This window comes from Pungitius pungitius, chromosome 3, assembly GCF_949316345.1.
Source record: "Pungitius pungitius chromosome 3, fPunPun2.1, whole genome shotgun sequence".
Lineage (NCBI taxonomy): Eukaryota > Metazoa > Chordata > Actinopteri > Perciformes > Gasterosteidae > Pungitius > Pungitius pungitius.
In genome coordinates this window covers 23,129,467-23,141,478 of record NC_084902.1, presented here as the reverse complement: position 1 = coordinate 23,141,478, position 12,012 = coordinate 23,129,467, and the positions used below count along the sequence as shown (strand labels likewise).

General features: G+C 43.2%; 1 protein-coding gene across 11 annotated transcripts in view; it reads left to right on the top strand.

The window, feature by feature from the left end:
- The first annotated feature begins 253 nt into the window (after positions 1-253).
- dmd (dystrophin) overlaps positions 254-12,012 on the top strand; it is a 202,169-nt gene continuing 190,410 nt past the window's right edge. For all 11 annotated transcript variants that reach the window (XM_062561338.1, XM_062561339.1, XM_037454435.2 and 8 more), the window contains exon 1: positions 254-477. In XM_062561338.1, coding sequence (XP_062417322.1) covers positions 396-477 — 82 coding nt within the window. In that variant the 5' untranslated portion in view covers positions 254-395. The remainder of the gene's footprint in view (positions 478-12,012) is intronic.

The window sequence follows — 12,012 nt, the reverse complement described above, 5'->3', positions numbered from 1 at the left end:
TCCCAGAGAGGAAATAAACGCGGATGCGTCCGCTCGGTCTCGGGTTTTACGCACGGCGTCTCCACTGGAGGCCCCGCGGAGACCACCTCCCTGGCATCCATCTATTTAGAGGTGGGAATGCTGTGACAACCAGACCCCCCACAACCCCACCCTCCCTCCTTGCGCACCTGCTCCGATCCTTCTCTCCCTGTCCAACGACCCACCCAGCTCACCCCCGGACTTCGTCCTCCAAGTCGCCCCCCCCCCCCCCGCAGCTCGGTTCCCGTGTCACCCTCTCGTGCTCCACCTTTTGGCTGATTGTTCTGTTATTGGCATTTTGCGAGTCTTTCCCCTCCTTCTGGTCGATTCGAAGTGTCCCTTTCGTCACACTCTTCACGCCCGGTGATCCATAATCGATGGCGGAGGCCGTGCGCCCCGAGGACTACTGCAACGAGCCCGTGGAGGACGAGTTCGGAGAGATCATCAAGTGTCGATCTGGTAGGAGATCAAAGCTTGTGTGTGTCACAACGACTCAATGACAACTCCTCAGACATGATCAGAAACTTTTCCAGTAGACTGACGTCACAGCAAACTGTTGGAAAATATATTAATTTATTTTAAAAAGTTAGGAATCCGCTTGAAAGGGTACAGTCAGCTGTTTGAGAGGACTACTTCACATTTGTCAATGACCCTTCAGTTGAGGAAGCAAATGCGAGGTGAAAATAGGAAAAAAAAAAGCTGGTGATCCATTTTCTAGGTGAATTTCGTGCCTTATTATTTAATTGCTTATTGTTGTAATACTTATCTCGACCACAAGGTGCTGACGTGTGACGTCACACCATGCTCCAGTTAGCATTCCTGTCATCTCCCAGTTTAGTTTTAATTCATCCATATATTCACATCATTTGTGTTAAAAAGATGTATAACTCAAACTTAAATTTAAAAAAAGGTAACGTTAATTGTTTTAGTTCTATTTAGGAGAGTTTCAGCCCCTTGTGGCAGAAAAAAGCACTACAAAATCAACTTTATCCTAACAACACCAACTGGCCCAAGAACAATTTTTGAATTGAAAAAAGAGAAACTTAGACTTTTCATGATTAATCAACAAATTATCACTAGTTTCTTTCTTTTTCTTGGTGCCTTCGTACTTTCAGGTACAAAGCAAAAATGACAACGATTCCGCTAATAGAATTGTAGCTGATTTAAAATGTTGATGATTTGCATCAACGGCGTGGGAAAGACCTCAGCCATTCAGTTTGTAAAAACACTAAGCTACACAAATCTTTGTTTTAACCAGAAGCGATTAAAGACAATTTTATTTACAAAGAGATTCTTTTGGTTTCATCATGACAACTGCATCTTAGTAATCCAGAGCGTACCCAGGCTGCTTTGTAAGTCCTGCAAAGTGCATCCAGTACACTGGTCTAGACCGGTCTAATGAAAACGAATGACTGTGACAGGAAGCATCTATCTCTCTCTCTATATTTATATGCATATATATCTCAATATGATAAAACACAGGAAATATTACTTATGTGCCTCTGAAAGTAGAGATCCGCCTCCCACTAGAGATTTTGGCTGGCTCTTAAAGTTCTACATCTGGAGCCTCACTGCCTGGTAATCTACAGAAATAAATCTCTTTTAATCTCAGAGTATTGGGTGAGATTATTCATGAAAGATATGAAAGTCTGTGTTTCTCATTGAAGGACCCATGTGGGAGGATACACAAATGAACCACAAATAAACCATCGCCTTTTGATCTGATCACTTGTTACTATTGAAGGAAAGACGGAGCACATTAATAAAACGTCCCGTTGTGCATGCTCACACACATCGGACATTCTCTTGCTGCGGGTGATTGCTGTAGTTGTGATGGAGCGCTGCCTCCAATGTGACAGATGTAATTATGAGGTGATGAAGTGCGATTGAAAGCGTGATTACGCAGACTGCAGAGAGGGGAGCAGGTCACAGCAGGATGACGCTCCTTCCAAGTCTTCAGTGAAATGGATTTATATATACATGATCTTACAAAGAACTGTGCCCTGTGTCATTCCACATAGCGCTGTCATAACATCAATATATTCCTTATTCTTTTTAAACATAAATCCTTTCAATGTATTCAATCTATTAAAATAATTAAGTGGGTATTACTTTGAGCAAGAGCTCTACGCACATTTGGACCACGACCCCATCCAGCTGCTCCGGTGTCTGTCGGCTTGAAACTACGTTTCCGATAAGCACTGTTTATTCCTCTGGCCAAGAGCTCACGATCAATTCTAAAAACAGCTGATCCCCTTGACCTTGTTGAGTTGTGGAGCTCTGTGGGGGGGAACACGGTGAGGTGTACTTGTGAAGTACACACCCAGCGTACTCCGGAGTGATCCACTCTCTGGGGTCAACTCCACTGGAACAAATTGCACACCATTCGAGGCATGTGTTTCATTTCGAGGCCCGTTAGCGCTTTACCTGCCACTGAATTTCATCACGGAACACTTAAACTAAACTAATAATATCTTTCCTGGCAGCATGTTGACTGGAAGAGCCAGGGATCGAACTTCCAATTGGGGCATGACCCGCTCTTCTTGTCTACCTGAGCCAGTGCTGCCCCATCAGACCTCTAAAATGGGTTCCCGGGTGTGATTTCTTTCTCCTTTGAGCACTCAGGGCTTCTGTAGGAAGGAGTTACGCATTCACATACAGCAGATAGTATTTAATCCCACCTAGTGGTGAGGTGGCAGATTGCAACCAAACTAAAACTTCTTCCGTGAGCCAAGCGTGACGGAGGACCAGGGTGGTCGATGCAAAAAAACACGAAAATACAAGGGGGGCTATCTAAGAAATAAGGGGTTTGGTTTGTCCTTTCTGGGCTACGGTTGGAAAATGAGGAGGACCCTCTCCACACATTAATATTATATTCCATTTCTAGCAATAGGCCCTTGTTAGCCCAAACCAGTGCTAATAAGGTTTTTGGTGGACATGTTTCTGTGTGTGGCTTTGACACCAGATCTTTCGCAATGCACTGCTGCTGAGTTAAGAGGCCACAGGGGACTCATTTATCTGCACTAGCGCCTATAATATCCCTACCCTGACGGACTCACGCACTTCGAGGTGCGCTCTCGCTGACTCCGCGAGGGGTTGGTTCTGTACCAGTGTCAATTCGTCCAGTGTTTGAGGGCTCTCGGGCAGGCGTGTTGAGCCATTAATGAAGCCCAAGCCCGAGACATGAAGAGGGCGGTACATGTGCCTTCAGCCTGTTCATTTAATTTACATGGAAACACTAAGGATTTTTTAAAAATGAAATCATATATTGACTTTATTCATCAAATATTTAACTTTTTAGGATCCAGGGTTCAGAGCTTAGGGTCCGGTCTTTAGGGGGGAGGGGGGGGGGGGGGACATTGGGATTTGGCCACAGAGTGGGGGACAGAAGGACACCAGGGTTTACACTGGGACTGGCCGCCTCCCATTTCTGCTTCCTCAGGAGGTGAAGCTCTTCTGGTGTCACGCTTCTTGAGTGACTGAGAATAAATTCTTCCCCATCTCTCTCTCTCTCTCTCTCTCTCTCTCTTGTCCTCTCCCTTTCTCTTGTCTCTGTGTGTGCTCTCCTGCCCCCCTCCCACAGCTGGTGGATCATCTCATGCTGGAAATAGCGGTCAGCTGGCCTGATCGACGGCTGTTGAGCGGATTCAAATAGCTCAGTTTCTTTTTCTCACTTACTCCTTTTCTCAGCCTCCCATGTTCCTCTTCCACAGCCTCTTTCTGTTTCTCCTTTTCTCCCTATCGTTTTATAAATCCCTCAGTTTTTCTGACTTCCATCTAAGTAAAACTTGAAGACCCCTCCCTGTGCCATATTTGGACCCCCCCACGTTGTTGTTACTGCATGGTCTGTTAGGAGCTAAATCGAGCTGTCTGTCTCACTCAGATTTTTGGCATGCCATACCACATGTGGTATAATGTTTCCACCAAAACATGAGCTTTAATTCATTTTCAAATTCCATAAGTACATAACAATGTCCTAAAATGAAATAAAAAGACATTTTGAAGCTAGAGTAAACTTAAGTGAGTTTAGCTAGTTTAATGTTTCTCATTTATTAATATATTATGTATTTAATGGATTTTAGTCCATACAATTTTGTCAAATTGAATTAAAATTGTGCACCTATATGTGCTATACATGTGCAAACATCACTTATGACTCGGAATTGGATCATGATTTAATTATATTGTCCTACCAAACAACTTTGACTAATGGTATGTGGACCAATTCCCCTCACACTTCGGTGCGGCCCTGTCCAACCGAAGGATTTCATTGAAAGTGACAGTTCACAAGTCAAATTGCTGAAAGTGTGCCGCAGGTCACCATTGGGACGGCGTCCCTCTCCTCTGCACCCGTCAGCCTGAGCTGTGGACCAACCGGCAAGTTGGTTTCGCCTGATCTAAAAAATAAATTATAAATAAGATCAAATTGGCATTTTTAAATAGATGCAAAAAAGTGTTTCCCATCAATGTGTATGGTGATACAATGCCAAAATGGTGAGCTAAGCGTAAGATTTTATTGAATAATAGTTAAACTAGTAACTTTCACACATTCACAAAGCTTCAGTTTTACTTCTGCACAGAAATCATCTACAAAGCTATTTTCTTTGTACATCTTTTTATTTTCATTTTGAACGATTTGTACCTGTCAGCGTTCATTTTCAGAGCCCCGCCGCGATTCTTCCATTGTGACGTTTAGTCACCGCACACGGATGAATAGAGACAGCTTCGCCCCGAGTCGGCCTCTCTCACCATGATTTGCAATTTGTTTTAATGTATTACCTCTAGCAGCACGAGCATGTAGCCGACGACATGCTGCCGACTTTATTTACCCCCCACCCTCCAGGCTGTGTGTGTGTGTGAGAGGCACTGTGATGGGGGGGGGGGGGGGGGGGGGTCTGTGGACACTCTGCCTTCTTACCACTTACGCATCATTCCTCGGCCAGGCACCGACCTCTGGGTTTATTATGTTGATCAGAGCAGGTAGATCCAGGCATCAGTGAGGACAGCCGCGCCCTGAGGGACCCCAAGGTGTGAGTGCATCAGGGTTAGAGACGGCAGGAAGCTGACCTGTAAAGGACTTTTTTCGCATCAACCTATCCTCCTCCCTTTCTCCTTTTGTACCTCTCTTCTGTTCACTACGCGGTCTCTTTACTTCTCGTTGTTTCTGTTTGTTTGACATTTCTCTCCACCTGTCCTTAACTTATATTGGTACTTGCTTATATCTCCTTGCTACTCGCCTTTTTTTCTCCCTTTCTTTTTAATTCTCTTTCTTTGACTCAACATCCATTCTGGTCTCTCATTTTTCTTCACTTCATCTTCTCTTGGTGTATGTTAACCCACCTAATTTGCCCGCCCTTTGCTTTTTATTTTCTCCTCTCTTCTTTGCACTTCTATTTGTTTGACGTGATATTACTTCTTGTCACTTCTCATTTGTCTCCTTCTTTATAACTGCTTCTGGTGTCTCTTCATTTCACTTTACTTACCCGCCTTTCGCCCTTTCTTCTCTCTTCTTTTTCACTTTGCTTACTTTTCAATTCAATTCAATTTATTTGGTGTAGCCTCGTATCACCAAGCCCTTCTCTTCACTGGGTCTCTCTACTTCCATCTCTTCCCCTCTCTTCTCTTCTTTTTCTCTTCACCCCTCTTCTCTCTCCGTGTCTCTCTCTCGTCTTATCTTTACTTACTTACTTCCCTTCCCTTTACTTTACTTCACTGTACCTCACTTCATTTCTCCTCAAAGGCAAAGTGCCCGTAATACCCATCGCCGATGAGTCAGAATCTCTATAAGCCGCTCATGGAGACACACACAGAGTTGTGGGTCAAAGTTGTCCCTCAGTGGTGTTTTTAGGATCAGCCTATGTTATCTGTCATCAGCACATGGGGGGGGGGTGAATGCAGCACTTCCCTCTGTTCAGTTTATATCAGCCTTCACTTGGCATTTACACGAGTGTGGAGAGAGAAGGTGGACAGGTTTAAAAAACACATTTCATTTCCATGTTTCCACATCTTCAATCCAAGGACAAGAGAAACACAGGCCTAAACAACCGGATGGTAGATAGATAACTTTAAGTGAAGGAATAAACCACTGAACAAACAGCATGCTGTGTGCTGAGCTGACAGAAGAACAGCTCAGCAGCGTGTGCCCGTCGCATCCAGCTCAGGGGAATGATGAAAATGAAACATCACTAATTTCTCAAGCCTGACTGACCAGGGCCGTTTGGGAAATTCCAATTTGTGTTTGGTAGAATGCTTGATATAATGGGAACAGGGCCATACAGGATTGCAGGTTTCCATGGTCTTTGGTTAAATGGGACCATGGTTGTACCTAACACCCACTGCTGCTATTATAGTTATTGTTAATAACATTTCTATGACTATTCCTGCTACCACTACGGATTTTCTTGTTATTATTATTCTCTACTGCTACCATTTTTATAACTAGTAAGAATTTCTTAGAATATTATTCCGTGTCTCAGTAGCAAAAAAGAAAAGCTTTACTATAATAAGATGGGTATTAATAATTGTCTTATTATTTTTCCATTGTAAAAACATGGTTCATAATACAAAGCATGGGACTCATTTGGAACCGTGTAAGATGACAGATGTCTGTCTGTGTGTGTGTGTGTCTGTGTGTGTGTGTCTGTGTGTGTGTGTGTGTGTGTGTGTGTGTGTGTGACAGTGGCTATTGACTCTCATGCTGTTAGCTAGTTAGCGTGCGACCTGCACAGTTCAGGCTCACACATCCGTACTTCAGAGGTTGCACTCAATATGTCTGATATATAAGACTGTTTGGTGTGATTTTGTTCTTTGAGATGGATTTTAATGGGGTTTGATGTGTTGATAATGTGCTACTCGCTGTGTTCATGGACAGTGTGGTAAAAGCTGGGCTGACATTTAAATGTGCTGTCACCGAGGGTCAAATATTCCAGTGATATCTTGGTCACAAAATTGTGTGATCATGTGACAAAGTTATGGTTATGTAGAAGATGGCTTTGTTCCGGGAGTGAAGAAGCCTCTGTGTGTGTGTGTGTGTGTGTGTGTGTGTGTGTGCGTGTACACTTTTTGAACTGTTCACCTTTAAAGGTTTAAAGGCAGAGGATGTTGTAGGTGGTGCATATTGTAAAGCCAAATTGGAGGTTTTGGGCTTTCCAAATGAAATGTAATTGAATTATATTTAGAACTTTCTATGATTGCTCATCAAAAGGAAATGAAAAAAAATTGAAAGCAAAATTAAATCTATTGTGTGTGGTAACTAGGTGTAAAGGAAGCACAAGGAAATTGGTAATGCATTATTGTTTTTAATAGGGACGGATTACTTTAATATAAAAGCTTGAGCCAATTTTAAGATTCACTCGTTAGCATCCCTTAAAAAAGCTGGTTAGCCTCAGTAATGCTGGTATTGTTTCCAAGGACAACCTAATTCTATTTTACATTAGCTCGCCTGATTGGAGGTAATTAAACACATAATCCCTGTTGACAAAATCCTAGATAGTGTCAATTTACAGTTGCAAACTTCAACTCGGATTCAGTGACGAAGCAGTGACTCTCGTGGACAGTAGATGGCGGCAGAGGCAGACGGGAGCTTCTTGGCCACCCTTAAAGCGCCTGTGCTGAGATGCTGGCAATGAAGATGAATGGAAATGGATCCGCCTGTTCTTTGGAGATTTGAGTCTGGCTATGAGAGAGGCAGAGAGAAGACGGAGGGGGGAAACAAACAAAGGCAAAAACCCAAACAATGGTGGGGGGAGGGGGGGTCATAATTTGTGGGATAAAAAGTGACTGAGTGATGATGGATAGAGGCACCCACGTCCTCAGACAGCGGGGGATCTGACCCACATGGAGTTTCTGGGTCACTACAGGCCAGAAGAGGAGGAGGTGGCTGCTAGTTCTGTACGTGTGGATGTCCTAATGAATCTGGCAGTTGAGGATCCCAGAGGTACGTAACCACCCTTCCAGTTCAATCAATTCTGGGTTAGGAGGATTCACGGCAGGAAAAGTGCCTTTTTCCCCAAATCAGGTTGCACCCCGTGCTCGTGGAAGTGGGCCAACAGCCGATCAATCGGGTCGGAGGAAAGAGCCCCGCTGGGCCCTAAGTCAACAACAAAAAAGTAATTCTCCTTTGCGCCACATCGATTTGTCAAGCCTCCATTACCATGGCCCTCTCAGACCAGTGGCGAGGCGCCATCAGACACCCAAGCAAATGGGACTCAAAACGAGCATCAGGTGGTGGCTCGGTGTGCACGCAAACACATCCCCTCCCTCGGATCACAATCCCCCCCTCCCGGTTCTGGGTCAGTTGATCAATAGTTTTAGATCACTTTTTAGACAGTTGAAGGTGAGTCTAAAATACAAGAGAGGAAAAACAAGAGTTTTTTTTTAAGTATCATGAACATAAATGAATGTTAATCTTTAAACGAAAAGAAGGTTTTCATGGCCAGCAAACCCGGATGTTGTAGAGCTCAAGTGGCTCTGATCCTCTCTGCTGCATCAGTATCAGACCCTCTGTGAATAGTTGTTTGTTGTGTGCTTCACAAGTTCATATTTAAGGAAGACCAATGTGAGTTTCCAGGCCTCTGAATGAGGACACTTCACCATCAAGGGCTGTTGCCCTGGATTATACATATAGTATTACGCTCACCTTCACCTTGGAAAAACATCTTTCTCATACTTTAATTGCCCGTCTGAAAGGACATTTAAATCTTCTAAAATGATCGTTCCACCGGGATTTATCACCATGTTAACATTCTCGCTTCAGAAGTCAAATCTAAGAGCATCTTATACCGGGTCGCATAGCAGGGACGTCACAACCCTACAGGCATGGGACCTTTACTGCTTGTCAATCACAATCTTTTTAAAAGCAGTGAACACGTATACATGAGATTGTGTAATGTGACTTACTGAATATCAAATAGTAAAACCCAAAGGCAGATAGTGACAACATGATAAAAAAGAAAAACATCCAAAAAACAAAATACATGCAGAAATATAGGTATTTTATATCTTATAAATATAGGTATTTTGATGAAATAAATGACATAAAACATGTCATGTTTGAAATCGAAAGAGGTAGGAAGCCCACTGCTTCTCTGATACACTCCAGACTGTATACCCTACCCGGAAATAACAAGCTTAGTGATATAAGTGATATAAAGTGGAGGGAGATGGGGAAAGATGCAGATAAGAGAGGGAGAGTCTAATTTAAAAGAGTGATATCACCTCCCATCTGCACTCCTGCTGCGTCTTCCTTTTCCGAGAGCATCCTTCAAGACCTGATTCTAAACCTGCAGTGATTTCTTTCTGGGGATATGAGAAAAAACACCCTGTCCCCTCTCAGAATATCTTAGGTGCAAATGTCTGCTTGTGGGTCAGAAAAAGAGCGAGTGACTCAATGAATTCTGCATTGGGAAAAATTGAATGTGTTTTGTGCGAATGCATTCATGGGGAAGAACGTTCTTTTTTTCCAGTTATCAGCTGCAGAAAAACTCAACGTGTAGACAGGCCTTATTCTCAGGCAGACCCTTTAGCTAGAGCTTAAATGAATGAGTCACAGGAATCTATAAATGTCAGAACGCACAAACTCCCATTTGAGAAGCTGGACCCTCGTGGGAGGACCATTCATTGACACACATTTGCATTTCAGTTACTTTCCTTTAAGAGAACTTGTGCCATTCAACACTCAAGTGCTTCTTTCTGGGTACAAATCATCTCTCATATATGAATACATACAGAGTCTGCATATCTTCAAGTAGCTTTTTAGTCGTCAAGGAAGTTTGTATTCAGGGAAATACAATAATCAAAGAGAAACTGGCTATTTTGTCCAGGAAACCTGTGCGAAGCTAACTTCCTGGTTGGCTTACTAAAATACTTAATCCGTGCCGGTCTCATCTGCACTCATTTGTTTTATTTTTGGTGATTTGTTTTCGCCCAACAGTTTAGAAAAAGGAAAAGACAAAAAGTTGTCTACTGGAAATGACACTGATGAAAGCGGCCAGAGGGACCAAAACAATACAGTGTTGGGATTTGCTTTAAGTTGCTAAAACATCATTACATGACATAACATTACATTACATGTCATTTAGCTGATGCTTTTATCCAAAGCGACGTTAGAATAAGTGCATTTCAACTATAGGGACACAAACTCTCAGAAGTGCAAGAAAGTGCCATTTCATCAAATGAGCCGATTTACAACTTTATAAGAGCCATTATAAGTACAATTTAAGTGCTACGATTGGTTAGTCTAAAGAGGTGTGTCTTTAGTTTGCGGCAGAAGATGTAAAGGCTCTCTGCCTTCATGATGTCATCAGTGAGGGAGGAACAAGCAGCTTGGCAGATGCAGAGCAGAGTGTGCGGGTTGGGATCTAGGGTTTCACCATGTCCTGGATGTAGACTGGACCCGATCCATTCACGGCATGGTACGTGAGCACCAATGTTTTGAACTGGGTGCGGGCAGCTGTGTTCTGTGTCATATCATCTTACTGTCACGGTTCTTTATTTATTATTATGTAGATGTATGTATTTTACGTTTGATCCATTCCTCCATTCTCCCGTTTTTACACCGCATAACGTGAAATGACCACTACTGAGCAAACACCCTCTACTCCGGGGCTCAGGGAGTGTGTTTGCTGCTTCGTGTGCTCGTGGCTCAGCAGGTTACAGATCCACAGTTTCACTGACTCCGTTTCAGCCGAGCACTTTTTTCTTTTTTTTTGTTCCCTTCCATATCTCCTGCCATTTCAGCTCTCGTCTCTCCATAACTGTCAGTCCCCACACCCCACATTTTTGTTTTGCTGTTTTGTTATCTTTTACTTGATCAGAGGCACCAAACACACACGGCGTGCTTCTTGAACTCTCTTCTACTCCTCACGCCTTTCTCTCTCTCTCTCTCTCTCTTTTTATGAAACCGTTGTCCGTGGTTTTGTCCTTGCTTTTTCCACTCGCTCAAATGGTGTCAGAAGGTCTTGGAAATGAAAAATAAAATGGCAGAGATGATTTAGAAAATACAGATGCGGGGGGAAAAGGGGAGTGAGTGAAAAGTTCTGAGAAATGGAGACAGATGGCTCGAGGGCCGACGGGGCCACTTAGGGTGGAAAGGTTGAATGGATGGTATGAAGGAGTGGAAAAAATAAAAACAGAAAACCAAAACCCTGCCAAGAGTCCAAGGTCTTGGGAAGGCAAGTCGCAGGAGGATTTTAGATGAAGGATGCACTGAGGGAGAAGGTTGAAGAAGCAGAACACATGAACACTTTTGGATTAAGGGTTGTTGAGCTCAAGAGGCAGAAGGCCACAAGGAAGACGGTACCAAATGGGGGAATTATGAAGAAATAGAAAAAGACAATGCGCTCAAGGAGCAGAGCGTTTTTGAAAGTGCTGCATGGATGTTCTGGGAGCCTCTAAGCGGGCGGTCCGACTCAGCACACGTTGACCACTGCGAGAAGCCTCCCACGAATGATGAGACATTGAGGATATACACATAGTAGGCTGTATGTATAATAATGGAGGGCTTATCTATCTTACTGCGGGTACTACTTTTGATTGACTTCTGTTACCTTTAGCGAGCTCACATGAAGCTAGTGCTAATTCAAGCACGTCAATGGGCTGAACAGGTCAGCAAAAGCCGTCTCACACGGGTGATGTAAAGGAAAACAATGTGCTATGAAATTGTTTATTCTGCAAATGCTACTGCTTTCGTCTTCAAAATATATAGAAGCCAAACCACAATAAGGTTTACGTTTTCTAAAGTTGATTTTTGATATTTAAGGCAGAAAAAAACACACCTGATTATCCCTACTAAGCTATTCATTTCGAAGAAATCAGGAAGAAAATCAGTTTAAATGAAAGCTTCTGATATGTTCCATTAGACAGGCCTGAGTATTAGGGTCCAATTTGTGTAATCTTTAGGATCGACATGTTTCCTTTTTTGCGAGTTCAGTCAAATGTTTCTGCTGAGAACCTGATCCCCGCTGCCATTGTTGATCCCTTTTGGTGTTGTTTGTT